Source organism: Microtus oregoni, unplaced genomic scaffold, assembly GCF_018167655.1.
Source record: "Microtus oregoni isolate MIOR12 unplaced genomic scaffold, Mior012 000015F_ref0000493, whole genome shotgun sequence".
NCBI lineage: Eukaryota > Metazoa > Chordata > Mammalia > Rodentia > Cricetidae > Microtus > Microtus oregoni.
This window is the reverse complement of record NW_024543074.1, coordinates 48,181,723-48,199,606: the sequence shown is the minus strand read 5'-3', so window position 1 is coordinate 48,199,606 and position 17,884 is coordinate 48,181,723. Positions and strand designations below refer to the sequence as shown.

At 50.4% G+C, this 17,884-nt stretch overlaps 1 protein-coding gene across 1 annotated transcript in view; it reads left to right on the top strand.

The window, feature by feature from the left end:
• Rasgef1c (RasGEF domain family member 1C) overlaps positions 1-17,884 on the top strand; it is a 67,051-nt gene that overhangs the window by 34,092 nt on the left and 15,075 nt on the right. The window contains exons 2-6 of the mRNA XM_041664842.1: positions 12,398-12,580; positions 12,729-12,851; positions 13,803-13,940; positions 15,789-15,989; positions 16,513-16,587. Of these exons, the coding sequence (XP_041520776.1) occupies positions 12,404-12,580; positions 12,729-12,851; positions 13,803-13,940; positions 15,789-15,989; positions 16,513-16,587 (714 nt within the window). The 5' untranslated portion in view covers positions 12,398-12,403. The remainder of the gene's footprint in view (positions 1-12,397; positions 12,581-12,728; positions 12,852-13,802; positions 13,941-15,788; positions 15,990-16,512; positions 16,588-17,884) is intronic.

The window sequence follows — 17,884 nt, the reverse complement described above, 5'->3', positions numbered from 1 at the left end:
GAGAGAGCGCAGGAACTGGACTTAAAGGTGACTGTGAGCTGTCTGATGTCGGTTCTGGGAACCAAACTCGGATCCTCTTTGTCAGGGCAGTACAAACTCTTAATCGCTGAGCCATCTCTCCAGCTGTTAAGGCATTGAAAGCTTTCCAGTCCCGGATCATTGGTGGCAGGTGTACTGAAGAATATGGCTTTCCTGAGACAAGGAGCCCGCTCCCAGAGGCAAAGCTGGCATGGGTGCAGGAGTGATGCTGGAGGATGCCGGAGTTGTATAGACGCTTGATGTGGATGTGGGCAGCTGGCTTGAAGGTCTTCCGCTAAAGGAGAGCTGGGTGAGCCTACGTGGTGCAACGGTGGTTGTCTCTGTCTCCAGCACAGGCTAATTTGCCCTCTGTGGGAAACCAACCCCTGACCACAGACTTGGGAAGGTCGCGAGACTCAGCCACTGCATGCCCAGGTGCCTTATAGCAATGGCACCCATTCCGAAGCCCCAGAGGCTGGCAGGAAGGCACTACGACCTGGCATCTACCCCCAGACTGTGCTTCCTCTTTCTGTCCTCGTGATGGGCGGTGCCTTTTCAGACACAGAAACGGCCATCTTCATGAAGTCTCACACATTACTTCTTTCTTTGTTGGAACACGTCTTTGGTGTTGGATCTGGAAAGACCAAGATCGCCTGAGTTTTCTTTTATCTTCTCTTCTAGGAGTTTCATAAGTCTGTGTTTTACAGTTAGATCTACAGACCAAGCTGACTTGATATTTGTAAAGACTGTGGTAGCTGTGTCGATAGTTACCGTTTTCCTTTTTTTAAAACGTTTCATTTAGTGTGGTGGCGGAGGAGGGGGCACATGCATACAGGGTCAGAGGGAAACTTGCAGGATTCAGTTTTTCCCTGCCACCATGCGAGTCCCGGGGAGAGAACTCAGAATTTCGGGATTGGCCGCAAGCGCCTTTACTCACTGAGCCATCTCACCAGCCCGAGGCTAATTTTTTGTATGAGACTATCCAGACGTTCTGGCATCACTTGTTGCAGAGGTGGTGTATTCTCTATCCTGTGGCTTTTGTTCTTTTGTAGGAGACCAGTTGACCGTGTTTGTGTGGGGTCTGCTTCCGGGCTGGCTGGTCCTTTTTGTTTGTTCTTTTGCCGGTACCACAACGCTGATCACTGCCGATTTAGAGGAAGTCTTGAAACCAGGAAGTTTCAGTCTTCATGTCTTCCTCTCCATCTAGCTTGGCCTAGGCTCCCCATCCAGCTGTGATAACTGGGGACAGAAGCCCTGAAGAGCTTGGCCTAGGCTCCCCAACCAGCTGTGATAACTGGGGACAGAGGCCCTGGAGAGCTTGGCCTAGGCTCCCCAACCAGCTGTGATAACTGGGGACAGAGGCCCTGGAGAGCTTGGCCTAGGCTCCCCATCCAGCTGTGATAACTGGGGACAGAGGCCTGGAGAGCTTGGCCTAGGTTGTCAACAATATTAATTTCACAGTCACCAGATGCTGATGAGGGTCTCACCCTTTCCACTCTGCTGAGGATGTCCAGGTCACCCACAGACGTTTTCAGTGTCCCCTCAAGTCCTGGAGACAGACCACTGTAATCTTAGGAGCAGAGGATACAGGGAAGCCCCTCCCTCTGGCTATTTCAGCCACATGTCCAAGATCTAGTCCACAGCTCAGCCCCGCGAGGCTCCCAGCTTTGCTGAGTCCTCCCCCACCCCCACTCCCCACCAAGACTCTCTGGTGATCTTGCTGGCAGCTTCTCTAGCTACTGTGAGAGAAGCAGAGGCGAGACCATAACCTTGAAACTGATCTATGCGTACCTCTTCCTGGAGCCTCCATCCAGATGAGGCAGTCCGTTCTTGCAATTGCCCTTGGTCTTCAAAGTGCAGTCAAATGCTATATAACATTTTGGCTAGTAACTGATTACATATGCGACAGACGATTATCACCCCATGATGTCATAGTGCAATACGTCGTTTGCATATTCATGGTGGTGCCGGTGGTAAAATTACTATGCTGCCACCCCATGTAGAAAGCATAGCATGTACGATTATGCATGCACAACCTTCGATGTATTCGTTACTTTTCACATTTCGGTGACAGAAGCAGCTGAAGGGAAGCTGGGCTTGTTTTGACTCACTCTTCCAGAGACTGAGTTCCACCATGATTGAGAAGGCATGGCTGAGTGGTTCCCATCCGAGCAGAGAGGGCATAGAGGCTCATGATGGCACCCTCTGAGGTCAACAGGTTTGGGTGTCTCTTGTACATCCAGCCTTGATGCCGTCAGCACCCAGGCTTGCTCTCGTATAGTCTCCACTCTGAGACAGTCCATGTTCCTCGGATCTCCAGACTCCTGGAGGTGCCTTCCAGCTCAGGCCTCTCTTTAAAGCATCGTGTAGGGTTCACTCAGAGTGCAGGGGATCCGACCCTGCTACACATGACCTGATTTCACGGGCTTTCTTTCTGGAGCTTTGATTCACTACTCTGCCATTAGACATTGCCTGTGAAATTGGCACCCCATGAATTATACCAAGCTTTGCTGCCAACTCGGGGCTCTGCCTGATCGCGGCTGCAGTAGCTTGCAAATGCCTACACAGTTGAACCAGGGAAAATACTTCTCTTGTTTGAGTAAGGTACCCCAGAGGTTCCATTTTCCCCAGACACTCTTTCCAAAGGGAAGTCTGTCAAATGTGTTCATATTTGTACAGCCTGAGGTATTCTGTGGGAAAGGTCTCACCAGCAAAGCACCTTTGCTGACGTCACAGGTACAAACTGTACGGTGTCTCTTTGACAATTATTTCTCTTTGACCCACCTGTCTGCAGGTCTAAGTGCACTCTTTTCTTGGCCAACCTGCACATTTTCTCACATCTCTTTGCAGTACCGTTTGCAAACTGATCTCTGCATATCTAGCTAAAAGCAGCAAGTAGTAGCCATGCTGTAGCCAGAGTGTGATACTGTCTTGAAATCTCTTCAACCAAACCATTTAATCCATTATGTTCAAATTCAGTTTCACCCATGTTTTCCAGTCACTGACAGAATGTAGCCAAATTCTTTGCCCTAATAGAACAGAAATGGCCTCTGTTTCCATTCCTGATGGAGTCGTTATTCCTGTCTGAGCCCTCGTGGGCATCGTCTTTGCCGTCTGCATTTCTCTCAGCATTTTGATCTAAACGTCTATCCAAAGGACCCATTAAGCTCCCTGGGACTTCTCTACCCCATGTCTCCAAGCTCTTCCACATTCCTCTCCTAATCCACGTTCAAAAGCCTATGGACCACATACTCAGGCCCATCACAGCCACAGCTCGACTCCTTGGCGCCAGGTTTCTGTATTACTCACTTTTCCGGTTGCCATGACAGAATGCCTGGCAGAAACAACATAAGGGAAGAAAGATTTGTCTTGACTCAGAGCATCAGGGTATTTTAGTCTCTCGTGGCATGACAGTGTGGCTCCTGGCCATGGTGACAGGAGCTTGTGACCTTACATGGTGACCAGAACAGGGACTTGAGAATTCAGATTGAAGCCAGTGGGGGACCCACAACCTTCTGAGTCTACCCTTCGTATTCTAGTACACTTTCCCAGCTAAGTTCCACATCCCAAAGTTTTGACAGTCTCCCAAAATAGCAGTGCTGGCTGAGAGCCAACTTCTCAAACACTAAGCCTGGATGGGACATTTTAAATTTAAACCACAATGCCTGTTAATGACAATGAACTTGATAATGATAATGCTTAATATCTTTTTTATTTGTTTGCTTAACTTTGTAATAAAATGCCCAGACAGGATCAACCTCAGAGAGAAAGAGCTTATTCTGAACCTGAGTTCAAGGTGCAGCCCATTGAGGCGGACAAATCAAGGCAGCAGAGCTTGCATCCACCCACGGGTTACACTGCATCCACCCGCAGGTTACACTGCATCCACCCGCAGGTTACACTGCATCCACCCACAGGTTACACTGCATCCACCCGCGGGTTACACTGCATCCACCCGCAGGTTACACTGCATCCATCCGCGAGTTACATCCACAGTCAGCAGAGAGCAAAGAATGCATGCTGCCGCTCCCTTCCCTCTCCCCATTTATATGGTCCAGTATCACACACAAGGCACAGCTGACACCCACAGTGGGGAGATCTCCCTACCTCAATTGATGTAATCCAGATAACCCCCCGACAGGCGAGTTTAGAGGCCCATCTCCTAGGTGGTTCAAAAATTCATCAAATTGACAAGCCATGGCTGGAGAGACAGCTCAGTGGTTAAGAGCACTGGTTGCTCTTCCAGAGGTCCTGAGTTCAATTCCCAGAAACCACATGGTGGCTCACAACCATCTGTAATGAGATCTGGTACCTTCCTCTGGCATGCGGGCATACACGGAGGCAGAATGTTGTATACATTATAAATAAATAAATAAAAATTGACAAGCCAGCCATCACCCTTGGTAATACATATACCATGTCACATGGGCACAACTTTTTACATGTGTTTATCACTTCTCTTGATTGAATCACTTTCTCTTTTCTTTGAGTTAATCTCATATTTTTTGTTCCCCATAGTCCTAGCAGCAATGACATATGTACATATATAGTACACACACACACACACACACACACACACACACACCTGGTTCATAACAGTCTGCACCAACTGGTCTAAATTTATATAAGCACGTACCAGTGTTCACATAATGATGAAACACCTAATGATGCGTTTCTCAGTCATTAATAAACTCATTTCCCAAATCTCCAACAATTAAGCAATATGTTGCTGCATATTGCTTAGTGATAGATATATAGGAAAAATTATAAATGAAAGCAAGGAAGCTCTTAGCACAAAAGTCAAGATGCTTATCCACCAAAGGTCAGGGTGGATAGTGGGACTGAGGGAGGGAAGGGCATGATAAATTTTAGTACCAGCAATGCTCATTTTCTTAGCTTAGGAAGTAGGTAGCGTGTATTCATTTTATAATGATGATGGTAATAATAACAGTTGTTAGTTAAATTCTGGTTATGCTTATAGAGTCTTTTTTAATTTTTACTAATGAAGGGGAAATATCAAAAGGACACCTCTCCATGGCCTTCTCCAAACAGGACTCAGGAGTTCTAACTGTGTGACCTGGGTCACCAGCTCAGCAGGGAGAGGATTCAATACTTTCATTAACCAAGACTCATTCACCCTCACCCTGCTTCCCAACATGGGTGCCAACTGGTGCAAAAATGATTTCTGAAAGCAAAGAAGCATGGTGGGGGGGGGGGTGAGGTGGCGGTACTGGGTTTGGGATGGGGAGTGAGGGGCTGGACTCGGTGCTTAAAGGCACTCACTATTCTTGCAGAGGACCTGGATGTTTGTGATGGCTCACAACTGTTTGAAAACCCAGTTCTGGGGGATCTGACACACTCCCTGACTTCCGTGGGCACCAAGCACTTACATGGTGTATATACATACATGCGGGTAAACACTTGGACATATAAATTAATAATAATAATAGCAACAACAAAAGTAGCACAGTGATTGGAGCCAAGCATGGTGGCACATGCCTTTATTCTCAGCTCTTAGGAAGCAGAGGCAGATGGATCTCTGTGAGTTCAAGTCCAGTCTGGTCTACATATCGAGTTCAAAAACAGCCAGAGCTACATAGACACCCTGTCTCAAACCAAAACTTAAAAGCATGGTGATTGGGAAGTAGAAACAACAGCCCTTTGCTGTGGCTGGGGGATCAGTTTAGTGGGACAGCCCTTTAAAGGGCTAGCATCCTTTGACCCAGTGCCTCTCCTCCAAATAAAGTTTAGGAAATAACACCCTCAACATGGCTGAGGGTGGATAGTAGAATAGGGGAGAAGCCCTGTTTGGAGAGCTCTGTTTTTCAGCTCCCAATCCGTGTTGGGTCTTGGTGCTCGCCATTTGCAACAACAGATTTTCCTGCAAGTGCCCCGAGCTCTCCAAAACCACTGCTTCTGAGAGTGTGGAAACAGCAGGCTCGGTCAGCAGGAGCAGGGGGCCATCTCAAGCCCCAAATAAGTCAGCCCAGGTTCTCCTGTCTCAGCCGGTCCTGTCGCCAGCCTCCTGGATGAAGCCAGGTGAATTCTCAACCTTGAAAAGCCTCAGGCTTAGCAGGGGCCACAGAATCCTTCAAGCTGCAGCGAACAGGCAGGAGTCCTTCAGGTGGAATGAGATATAAACACCCCCAGTTTTTGCCAAGGAAGAAGAGGGGGACCTTAGAGTTTGTAGGGGGCGGACAAGATCAGAAAAGCTGGAAATGAGATGGCATGGTCAAAGCCCATATTCTAGTGTGCAGTGACTTCTCCCAGTCACCCACAATGTTGTTTATGCAAGCAGAGGGTGAGTTCAGGGCTGAGCACTGGAGTCTCTCCCGTGGTTGCACCAGCAGGCCATGCTCAGGGTTTTCTTCCATGCTGGAAGACTAGGCTATATTGGGGGGGTCCTCATATTAGGGTGCTCCTTCCTCAGCTCCCCGACTCTGAGTCCTGATGAATATTTAAGCTATGCCTGTCAACTTAATATTTATCAAGTCCTACATCACAGGATCAAGGACAGGAGCTGGGTCCCGAATTGGGAGCCCAGGGACCCAGGGAAGTCCACTAGTCTCCTCCTGGTGACCCTGTCTACTCACACACCACTAGGGCCTAGGTTTGCTACTGCGAAGAGAGACCGTCTAATAAAAGAACGTCATCCTCTAAGGATTAGTGACCAGGAGTGACACAGAATTTGTTCCTTACTGAAACCTCTGGAGGTCAGAACCCGTCTGAACTAGGTGGAACAAGTTCTTCATCCAGACCCTTGGAAACAGCCCTGTGTTCAGTGCCTCAGCCTCTGAGGACACAGGTTGTTCCTTGTTCCTGAAGCAGCAGCCTAGCAAAATAGCAGCCTTGCCAATGCCCTGGGTTGGCAGAGACCCTGCACATCTGCCTCTAGATACCTGCTCACATGCTGGTTCCAAGCCCTGAGAGAAAGCTGGAGACTCAAGCCTCTTCCCAGAGCTTCCAAAAATCCTGAGAAGAAAGAAGTACGACTGAATGGAACAGTTCTATGTAAATAGAAGAGACGATCAGAATGTCATGAGCAGCTGTATGCCAACAAATCGAATAACCTAGATGAAGCAGATGGAAATTCCTAGAACCACAAAAGTTACAACGTCTGAAGTACAAAAAAATGAATGTTTGAAAAAGCCCTGAGACTAGTTAGGAGAATGGATTCGTGATCAAAAGCTACCAACAGAGAAAAGCCCCAAACTTGGTGGGGTTTACTGTTAAATACATAAAGAAGAACTAATATCAACCCTTTCAAATTTTTACCAGTAACTGAGGGAAAGAATAGTTCCGAGCTTGTTCTATAGGAAAAGGATTAGGTCTGGTGTAGAGATCCCACAACAAAAGAAAATTTGAGGGCAATATTTCTTCAGGGACAGTGATGCCGAAGCCTCAACAGGAACAAAACAGTCAAACCAAACATAGCAGCACATGAAAGGGTCGCACAGCAGGACTTGGCCGGAGCTAATGATGGAAAAAGCAAGGATGGCTCAGCTGAGAACTGACGGGCAGACGTTTGCTGGAAACACTCATTCACGCACAGTCAGCTCCGTGCAGAGCAAGAACCAGCAAAGTTAACAACTGCTCAGGACAAAAAGGAGACCACCTTAACACCGTGAGTAAAGTCCACATGAGGGCAGAGGACTGGCAGCTTTTCTGCCAATGTGAAGAATAAGGGGACCCTTGCTGGTACAAGCCACAGACAGCGTGGATTTAGCTATGTAAGCCTTGGCTTGGCCACTTCAGCTATGAGCCAGGTTACAGCCGAAGCACACACCTTTCTTTCCAGTACCCCTCCCTTGTGATATTTTCTTGGAATGCATTGCCAATGATTTTATTGGTGTCAAAGGACAATGGGACAAGAAGCATTTGGCACATGGAACCCAATCTTGTCACAATTCAAGAGCACCAACATTATGTACCTCTTACCCCTTCGCCCCAGCAGCATTCAAAGGGTTGCTCCGACATGCCCACCAGCACTGATTATTGTACAAGTCTCATCTGTTTCGTGGTCTTGGATGGTTAGTGTTGACTGTCAAAAGGCTCCAGGTTCACTTATAAGGGATTATCTTGATTAGGTTAGCCTCCAGTTGTGCCTGTGAGGGATTATTATTATTATTATTATTATTATTATTTTATTATTATTATTATTTTGGTTTTTCACGACAGGGTTTCTCTGTGACTTTGGAGCCTGTCCTGGAACTAGCTCTATAGACCAGGCTGGTCTCGAACTCACAGAGATCCGCCTGCCTCTGCCTCCCAAGTGCTGGGATTAAAGGCGTGCGCCACCATCGCCCGGCTAGAGGGATTATTTTAATTAGGCTAAGATGGGAAGACTTACCCCAAAAGTGACTGGCGCCATTGCTGGGCTCTGGTTCTATGTTGCAAAGAAAGGAGAAATCTAGCTTGAGCACCAGCCTTTATTCCTCTCTCCTTTGTCACTGTGGCTGCAGTGTGACCAGATAGCTCCAGCTCCTGCCACCACGAACTGTGAGACAGAATAAACCCTTTCTCCCAGGGTATTTCATCACAGCAATGATGCGAGTGACTTATACACGGTCTTACTTGGTTTGGATCTTGATGACCTGTGCACCAAAGCCTGGTCCCCAGGATGGTGCTATTGAATGGTGGTAGACCTTCAAGAGGTGTAAGACGGTGAGAGCTCTTCAGGTCACTGGGGTCACTGGGGCCACTGGGGTCACTGGGGTCATGCGCCTGAAGGGGACTATGGTAGCTGAGCTCTTTCTCTTCATCCCTTTCATTTCCCAGCTATGAGGCGACTGTTTTTTTTTTTTTCTTCTTGTACTAAGTACCCTATCATGGTGTCTCAAAAGCATGGCCCAAAGCAGTCAGACACTGACCAGAAATGAAGCTTCAAAACAGTAAACTGAAATAAGCCGTCTGTCTCGATACGTTGACTAATTCAGGCATTTGTTACTGGACCATGAAGCCTGATGATGCATCATAGAATGGAGGCGTCCTAGAACCACATTGTACCCGTATCCAGTTCACACACTCAGCCTCACGCCACCAAAAATGCCGAGAGAGAAACTCAAAGTTATTGCAAGAGAGACAGAGACAGAGCACAGCTGTGGAAACCAAAAGAGGGCATTGAAGTCCTCGAAACTGTACTTCCAGGAGGTTGTGAGTCAGAGAGGTGCATGCTCTCAGCTGCTGACCCATCTCCCCAGTCTAGCTTTCTCTTCGTGTAACTGGTTTTGGCCCTTAGCTTCATGTCCTCTGTGTTTCTCCATGCTGTAACATATCGGAATTTTCTCCCCTTTTAAGGTAGAGCAATATTTCATCATATATATCTAGTACGTTTTGTTTATCCATCCACTGATGATCATTTAGGCTGTTCCATCACTGGCTTTAAGGAATTACTCTTAGACATATAAACAGTGAATAAGATGGTTTTAAAAATTAAAATAAAGTGTTTTAAGCGAGAAATTAAGCAAACCCTGGCCTGCCACAGAAAGATTTCTGAGATGCATTGCTAATGAAAAGTACCCAGAACTAGTCAGTGTGGGTGATAAGCAATTTTTTTTTTGTGTGTGTGTGTGTGTGTGATATACACTTATATTGTCTCTGTGTAAACAAGCTATAGGAAAATAGAGAAGAAACTAATCAAAAAGTCACCCATACTTGCAGGAAAGGATGCATGGGCAGGGCTTGGGGTCTCCGTGTGCTTCTTGGAAGGACGTGTGTTTCACACATGGATGTGTGATGTCCCCATTACCCTGTTCTCTCCCTCATCCCATACTCTGTCACCCAGGACACAGTCACCTGGCCCCTGCCACATAGGCACACCTCCAAATCATCCCAGCCTTCACCTACATTGGTCCCTTGCCAGGCACGTTTTTCCACAGGGTCATTCCTACCCTCAGGCCCCAGTGCAATGACTTCCCCAAATCCCTTCTTGCAGCTTGTCCTCTCTCAGGTCACCCCTGTGGAACACTCCTTTAGCCCCCAGTGTGAACTTGGGGATCCAGCCACCCATCCTCATGAACCCAGCATCAAATGTCTGATGCTAAACCAGGTATTCTGAGAGCTTCCCTGATTGTCTCATGAAGCATCCCTCTGGTTCCTTCCACCATGTGACAGACTGCTACCCTGTCCCACTGAGAGTCATTGTCGCATCCATGCGGTCACTGGCCCATCTTGGAGAAAATTGAATTGGGATCCAGGACAGGCTGCAGGGTGAAGAGGTGACAGACATCACGCAGGAGAGAGAGGACCGTCTAAGCTCCCACACTTTGACCCGTGGAGTTAGAACCAGGTGCTGAGCCCCAGGTGTGAGACATGGTTGGCGTCTGCTGTCTCTAGAGATGGCCACCCTCTCCACTGAGAACTTAACCCCAGCCCCTGTGAATCTTCACCTGCAGAGGGCATTTGTGAAATTTTCACTTTCAGGACCGAACATTGAGTGCTTTTAGCTTGTTAGGGAGGTGTAAATTAAGCTGTGATTGTCACCAAAGTCAGGGCTGTTCATCCACATGTCCATCCACATGGAGTGACCAAGACCCCCCCTCTCTTACCACCTTTCGAGACAGGGTTTCTCTGTGTAATAGCGCTGACTATCCAGGAACTCCTTTGTAGGCCAGGATGACCTTGAACTCATAGAGATCCTCCTGCCTCTGCCTTCAGAGTGCTGGAATTAAAGGCATGCGCCACCGCTCCTGGTGACCAAGCCTCGTCCCAGCACTCCCCACATCACAGACTGTGGCTAGCTCTCTGAAGGGTTCCTCTCACCCCTGAGTGTGCTCTGACCTCCTGTCTCTCTGTCTCTACTCTCAGGTCAGAATCAGTAGTGGGCAGAAAAAGCAGGAAAAGGCCAGAGTCTTTCAGGGGGCATACTAAGTCTTGGGAACTTCCTCAGGGCGATCCTGTAAGATTCTGTGTTTGAGAAAGTGGGGTGACCTAACCGTCTAGGCTGGAACTGGTCCAACACCCACAGACTGGCCTGTGTGGAAGAGCTGGGAGCAAGCATAGGTTCCCTGTAAAAAATGCGCAAAAGCCCTTTGCTGGCCAGACCACAGAGGCACTCTGGCTTGCCTGCATGGAGGGAACACTAACGCCCCCAAGGCCTTTCTCTACACCAGCAACTGACAGAAGCCCCCAGCCCTACAACGGGGCTCACAATAAAAGTCCACTGGTATCCACGAGGGATTAGCCGTGGTCTTGCAGCAGAGGGACGTTGGGAGGAAGCAGGGGTAGCCCCAGAGGTGTTTCTGACACGTATTGAGGGAAGACTAAGGATGGTGTGATAGCCACCCTGCAGGCGGGACAGTGTGTTCCGGGGGGGGGGGGGGGGTCAGTGTTTGGGAAGGAGAGTGCATGGTGGTTGGCAAAAGCATGAGGGGAAAGGGAGGAAGGAGAGCTGGGCAGGTGAGTGAGCCTCTATCACAGAGTGCCTGCAAGGGCAGCCGCAGGAGGCAGTGATTTTAACTCCACTGGCAAGAACTCCAACTTAAGCAGGTGTATCTAACAGGTAAGTCTACAGCATGGCTCAAGCAGAGCATCCAGGAGCTCCAGCAGTGTTCTTGGAAGGTGTTTGCTTTCAGACAGACCTGGTAGTACAGGCTTGCGATCTCAGGTGCTCAGCAGGCTAAGGCAAGGGGATCATAAGTTCAAGGCCTGCCTGGACTACAGAGTGCGTACAAAAGCCAGCTCGGGCAACTTAGAAGACCGACCCTGTCTCAAAATGAAAAGTAGCAAAGGGGGATGTTAACTCAGTGGTCGAGCCCTTGGGTAGTATGCACAAGGGTTCACTCCCAGCTCTTTCCCCCCCAAAAAGAGTGTGCCTGCTTTCCCAGATCCTCACAGTGACGGGATGAACTCAACGACATCGAGCTCACAGTCCCAGTCAGTAGGAACCCAGGGGAACAATAGCTTCCAAATGTCAAGGAAGATCTGGGATTGTTCCTGAACCCCTATCCTGGATCAGAATCCTACCTGAGCCAGACTTGGGGGCCAGTAGCTTTGGTGACTACTGGGGACTTGGAAAAACAACTTTTCGTGTGCATGGTGGCTCACCCCCATAATGCCAACACGAAATGAGTCTGAAGCAGCGGGGGGGTTGCTGAGAACTACAGCTAGCCTGAACTATAAAAATGAGAGAGAAGCAGCTTTTGTGGAGGGGTTTTCCAAGAAGAGAGGTTCTGAAGAAACAGACAGTAAGGAAGAGACAGTTCCTGGGGGAGGAACCGAGGGGCTGTAGGAAAATGGAGAAAGAATGCTGGGCTGTGAAGTAAGGGACAGTGGCAGCTTCATATGATGTGGACAGTGAGAGACAGAGTCCTTCAGCCTGGAGCCCAGAGAGTCAGTGGGCTCCAGCTTAGGTTACCCCAACTGGTTCTCGCCATTGCAGGCAGGCATGCCCCGGACACTGAGTGCCTCCGACATGGTCACCCCGGGCAGCCTCAGCCCACCTCCCACAGAATCCACAGAAGGCGAGCAGGCTGGACAGCCCCTCCTAGATGGAGCTCCATCTTCAGCCTCTCTGGACACCCTGATTCAGCACCTGGTGCCTACAGCCGATTACTACCCCGAGGTAGGTGAGCCGCCTTGGGGGAGGGGTGGCGGGGGAGAGCAGGGGGCAGCTGGTGGGACCGGGAATGGCCTGTGCCGGGGGAATTGGGGCAGGCTGGCAACCGACACACTCTCTGTTCCCTGATGAGCCTGTGTGTTATCCTCACCAGAAAGCCTACATCTTCACCTTCCTGCTGAGCTCGCGTCTCTTCATCGAGCCCCGGGAGCTCCTGGCTCGGGTGTGCCACCTGTGCATAGAGCAGGAACAGCTGGACAAGCCAGTGCTGGACAAGGTGAGGGGCTGGGCAGGCCAGGGAGCCCCTGCGTGCATCCGTATCCCGGGGCGTGACCTCACAGGGTCAGCCTCTCTGGGAGGAAGTGGTTTTTCTGCCTTCTGGAAAAGGAGCCTATTAAGTTACCCGAGGTCCAGGACCTGCAAGGATAGTCACCTTTACACCTGTGCCGTTTCCCAAAGTCTGGTGAGATCTTCTTAAAGCTAGTGATGTGTCCCCAGAGCCTAGTTTATGAGGCCCTTAACCCCTGTGGCCTGGGATGGCCCCATGCCTCTGCTGGGCTCCTATTTCTGTAGGAGAAGGATGGCTTCTCCATGCCATGGCTCCTCAGACTCTTTCCCTCTCCCTGACCTGATCCTGTGAATTATGATTTTCTGCACCTGTGTCGGTCTGGCTTTTGGGTAGGGTGGCAGAAACTCAACTTAAACTGACCCAAGAAAAGGGACTTGGCTGACGCATGTAACTGCCTTCTCTTTGAGGGGCCCAAATCACAGAACTAGGACATGGTCGTCCTCACTTGGATGCTCTGCCCTGATTTCACCTGGGACTAAGGGCTCACTAGTGCTGGCAGATTCTCGTGCATGGCGATAGGTGGCCTCCTTTGCCAAGGAGACCTTCTAACCTTCCAATCTCCTGGAAAGACCTTTAAAGGTAAAAGGTTGAGATTTCATTGGTCTGCCTTAGGTCATAGGCTCATCTGTGCGCCGGTCATTACACACGATAAATTAGAACACAAGGATCTGATTGGCCAGAACTCATATAGTTCCATCTCTGAGCTGGGCCTGAGCCTCTGGTAAAAGAGAGGGAGCCCCATGAAAGAACTAAGATACCTTAACTCCCAGAAAGGGAGAGGCCAGGGATGCTCCAGATAGGCAGAGCATGCTCAGTGCAAACCTGACAGCTCCTCACTGCACCCCGCCAAGTGGTCCCTGCCTCTGCTCTGCCTTGCAGGCCCGAGTCCGGAAGTTTGGTGCCAAATTGCTCCAGTTGTTGGCCGAGTGGACCGAAACCTTCCCACGGGACTTTGAAGAGGAGTCCACCATAGGACACCTGACAGACGTGGTGGGCCGCATCGCCCCGTGTGACGAGGTGGGTCAGCCAGGGTGGATGTCACTTCCCCTTCCTGTGTCTTTCTATCCAGGTCCTGAGCCTGTTTTAGTTTCCCCTGGGCTCTTCTCTCCTCACACCGCATGGTACAGCCCCTCAATGGGCCCTCTGGAGCCCATGGAGGAACCAGGCCCTACATAGCTGAGAGGGAATGCCAGACCCTGTTTAGGTCCAGTATCTTTACCTCTCCCTTCCATCCTGGCAATGGCGTTAGGTGGTGAGTAGGACCCACCAATGGACTCAGATGGACTGGATGCCCGGCAGTGACTCTCTGACCCACTAAATCACCTGCAAAGTCCCATATCCAGGGACCTGTGCCACAGAGGCCCCCCTCTTGCTGCCCCGCTCCCCATGCAGGGTCAAACTGTTGTCAGTGCTTGTGGCCAATGACCTGTCATTTGGGGGCATTAGAGCTCTACAGATGAATCCTAAGAGCACCTGAGAAAGCCGGCTCCCACAACTGCCTCTTGTTGATCTGCCAGCTCCCGGGATGACTCCTTGGCTCATGAGGCGTGGAGTCATCTCTCTATGTGTGACATTTGCCACGGGCTAACACACTCGGGCTAACACACTCGAGTTACTGGCCAAAACTCTTCGGATATGTGGATGTCTCAATAAACCCAGCTAGGCCGATGGTATCTCTGTTTAGAAGTAGTGTCTCTGGGGCTGATGTGATTCAGGGGTGATTAAGAGCAGAAGGACTAAGGTCAGTTCATCTACACCAAGCAGCTCACAACTTACCTGTAACTCAAGCTCCAGGGGAGCTGAAACCCTATCCTGGACTTTGAGAACAACTCCACTGAAGTGTACACACCCAAACACAAGCAAACACGCACGCACCTATTTTTTTATTTAAAAAATATTTTTTAAGTAAATATGATCTCTGAAGGAGATACAATAGATTTCCCCTTGTGGGTAGAAGAAGATGCCCCTGCAGGAACCTCTTGTTCAGCCCCCAGTCCAGAGCATAATCCAAAGCGGCCATTGTCCTGAGCTCCACGTGGAGCAGGTTTGTTCCTGCCCTGTTCATGGAATACGTGCTGCGTGCCCAGAACTGGGCTGGGCTCTTGTGACAGAGATGGCACGTCCTGTCCCATCCAGCTGGGGTCCTATAAGAGAAGTCACTCTGAAGAAGGTAGCACTGCTAGGGGCTGAGGCAGGAGCATAAGACTGGTTGGGAAGCCTTTTCTGAGTTGGGCACGCTCAAGGAGCAGGATGGTTCCCACGGAGTCAGTAAGAGGTGAATGCTCCAGGCAGGACCTGTCCCATGCCTTCCCTTCCTTCTCTCTCTCCTTCCCTGGGTTGCCTTCCCCACTCTGCCTGTAGCCACGTTAGCCAGAGATGTTCTACCCAAAGTATTTCCTCAGCTTCCACCTGTAACCTTGCAGCCTTCTCCCAACTGGCATTCACTTTGGCCCCAACTACCACAAGTTCAATGAAGGCTCTTTTTGTCAGGTCCCAGGTCACAGTGTGTTTGCTGGTACCTGGCCTTGTCCGCAGAGCCATGCACACGCACATGCACACGGACACACACACAGACACACACATGCATGCATACACACACAAGCACACACATGCATGTACACACACACGCACATGTACGCGTGTACACACACACAAGCACACACATGCATGCACACACGCAAGCACACACGCCTGTGCACACATGCACACGTACGTGTGTACACACACACACACAAGCACATGTGCATGCCCACATACATGCATGCATACACACGCTCACACACTCGTCCTAGAGCCTGCAGCTGTGGTTAAGTTTGGGGTGTGGATATTCAAGCCTGAGCACCTTCTCCCCTCGCCTCGCCCTAGACCTATGGGAACAGGATGCATCAGCTCCTGCAGACTCTGCACCAGAAATTGGCATCACTTGGCCAGGGGCCAGAAGGCCTGGTAGGGGCGGACAAGCCCATCTCATACAGGACCAAGCCACCAGCCTCCATCCACAGGGAGCTCCTAGGTGTCTGCAGTGACCCCTACACGCTGGCCCAGCAACTGACCCATGTGGAGCTGGTGAGTGGGACCCAGGGAAGGGAGCAATTGCAAACAGCCAATGCTGCTCCCAGCCTGTCTTTCCTGATCTCAGGCGAGCCCAGGGATCTAGGCCCAGAGACCAGGGGCATCTGCAGAGGACCCTGGAACAGTCCCTCGGCATTCTTGGGGGTGGCACAGGAGGTCTAGAAGTGCCAACATCATAGTCTAGGCTGAGGACAGAGGAATTGGGTTCAAACTCTATCGTGATGTCGTTCACTGTGTGTTCTTCTCAGGCCAAAGGAATTTCCCATTGGGGCCCTACATGCCTGGGGGTGGGGGGCAGGGGAGGCTGCCCTTTCCAGAGCAACAGCTAAACCCTCCTTCGTGCCCGGAAAAGGGAATGAGCTGACCTTGCCCCAAACACACGGGTTTCTGTGTAGGTGCAGAGGCCAAAGGGCCCCCGAGAGAAGCAATGAAGGGAAGTGGGCACGTTCCCCTCCCCGGCGTGGTACCCCCTCCCCACACCTTCCCTCTCTTCTGACTCTTCTCCCTTCCCGTGCAGGAGCGACTAAGACACATTGGACCCGAGGAGTTTGTCCAGGCTTTTGTGAACAAGGACCCCTTGGAGGGCACAAAGGTAAGAGGTTCTTGGAAGAGCCTCGGCAACATTGGCCTCCACCTAGTGGTGACCATGCCAGGGCGTGGGGAGTGAGAGGGTAGGGGGTGGGGGTGGAGAGGGTGTAGTGTGGGGGGGGGTTTGATATGGATGGATCTCACCGGCATCAACTAGGGGAGCCTTGATGATGCTCAGAACGGAATGGAGGGCCCCTGGCCACCCTACCCAGGGCTTTCCAGCTCAGATGGCAACAGCACCGAGTCCCAGGGAGCTCATGAGACTTACTGGGTGAACCCTATCAGATCACTCATTCAGCCAGGGTGGAGGCGTGTTCGTTAAACCTGCTATCACCTTGAGTCTAGCTCCTACACTGGGTAGAGATCAGACACAGGGTGCATCTTGCACGTCCTAGGACCTACTCCCTGTGCATTTCGGCGGGCGCCGGTGCCCTCCAGCGGCCACTGACGGAAGTGCCGGCTGGTGCCCCGTGCTTGAAAAAAGTGGCCGCCTTGAGAAGATTGGGCACGTTGAGCCACGTCAGGATTTAGAGCTAGTTCTTAGCTCCTAGAGGCCCAGCCACCGGAGTAGGGCGTCCAACCAAAAGGCTAGATCCAGCCAGAACTGGAAGCATCCTCTAGTCAAGGCCCCACCTAACAAAAGGAGTGCAAATTAAATGCTATAGTGTGTGATTGCGTCTTTTGCCCTCTGAGAGAGGCAAGGAGCATAAGCTAGACATACTGTGCCTCTGGACTGTTGGTAAAGATCACATGACTTTACAAGGCCGAGGAGCAAAGGCGTCAACTTTGTAAACGTGCGTCCTCAGGCTGGGGGCTGGAGGGCAAGGGCAAGAGCCCTTTCCTCCGCTTCAGGAAACCCTAGGTTCCATCCCAGAGCCGACCTCCTGGGGGGAGGGGCCTTCACGGGTATGTAGTTGAGAATTTGAAATCTTTGAAACTCGTGTGAGATATTTGTCCATATTCTTGTTAGATATCGCAAGTGCTGATTTTTAAACGCTCATTGTAACACGAGATCCAAAAATATATCATCAAGCTTTCCATATACCGTGACACTCACTGGACTGTCAGGCACCTCGATATGTGATTATGCTTACATCAGCCACTTTGTGTGATTATGCGTACATCGGCCCCTTGAGAAAACCCGGAGACGCTGTGTGAAGCGGATCTCCCTACTGCTGGGGGGAAGAAAAGCTGTGAAAACCCAGAGGCTGTCACACTCCCAGAGGTGGACAAGGGTTTTGTCAGTTCCAAGTTTCTCTTGAAAGCTTGAACTTCATCATTGGCTGCAATGCTATGAACTG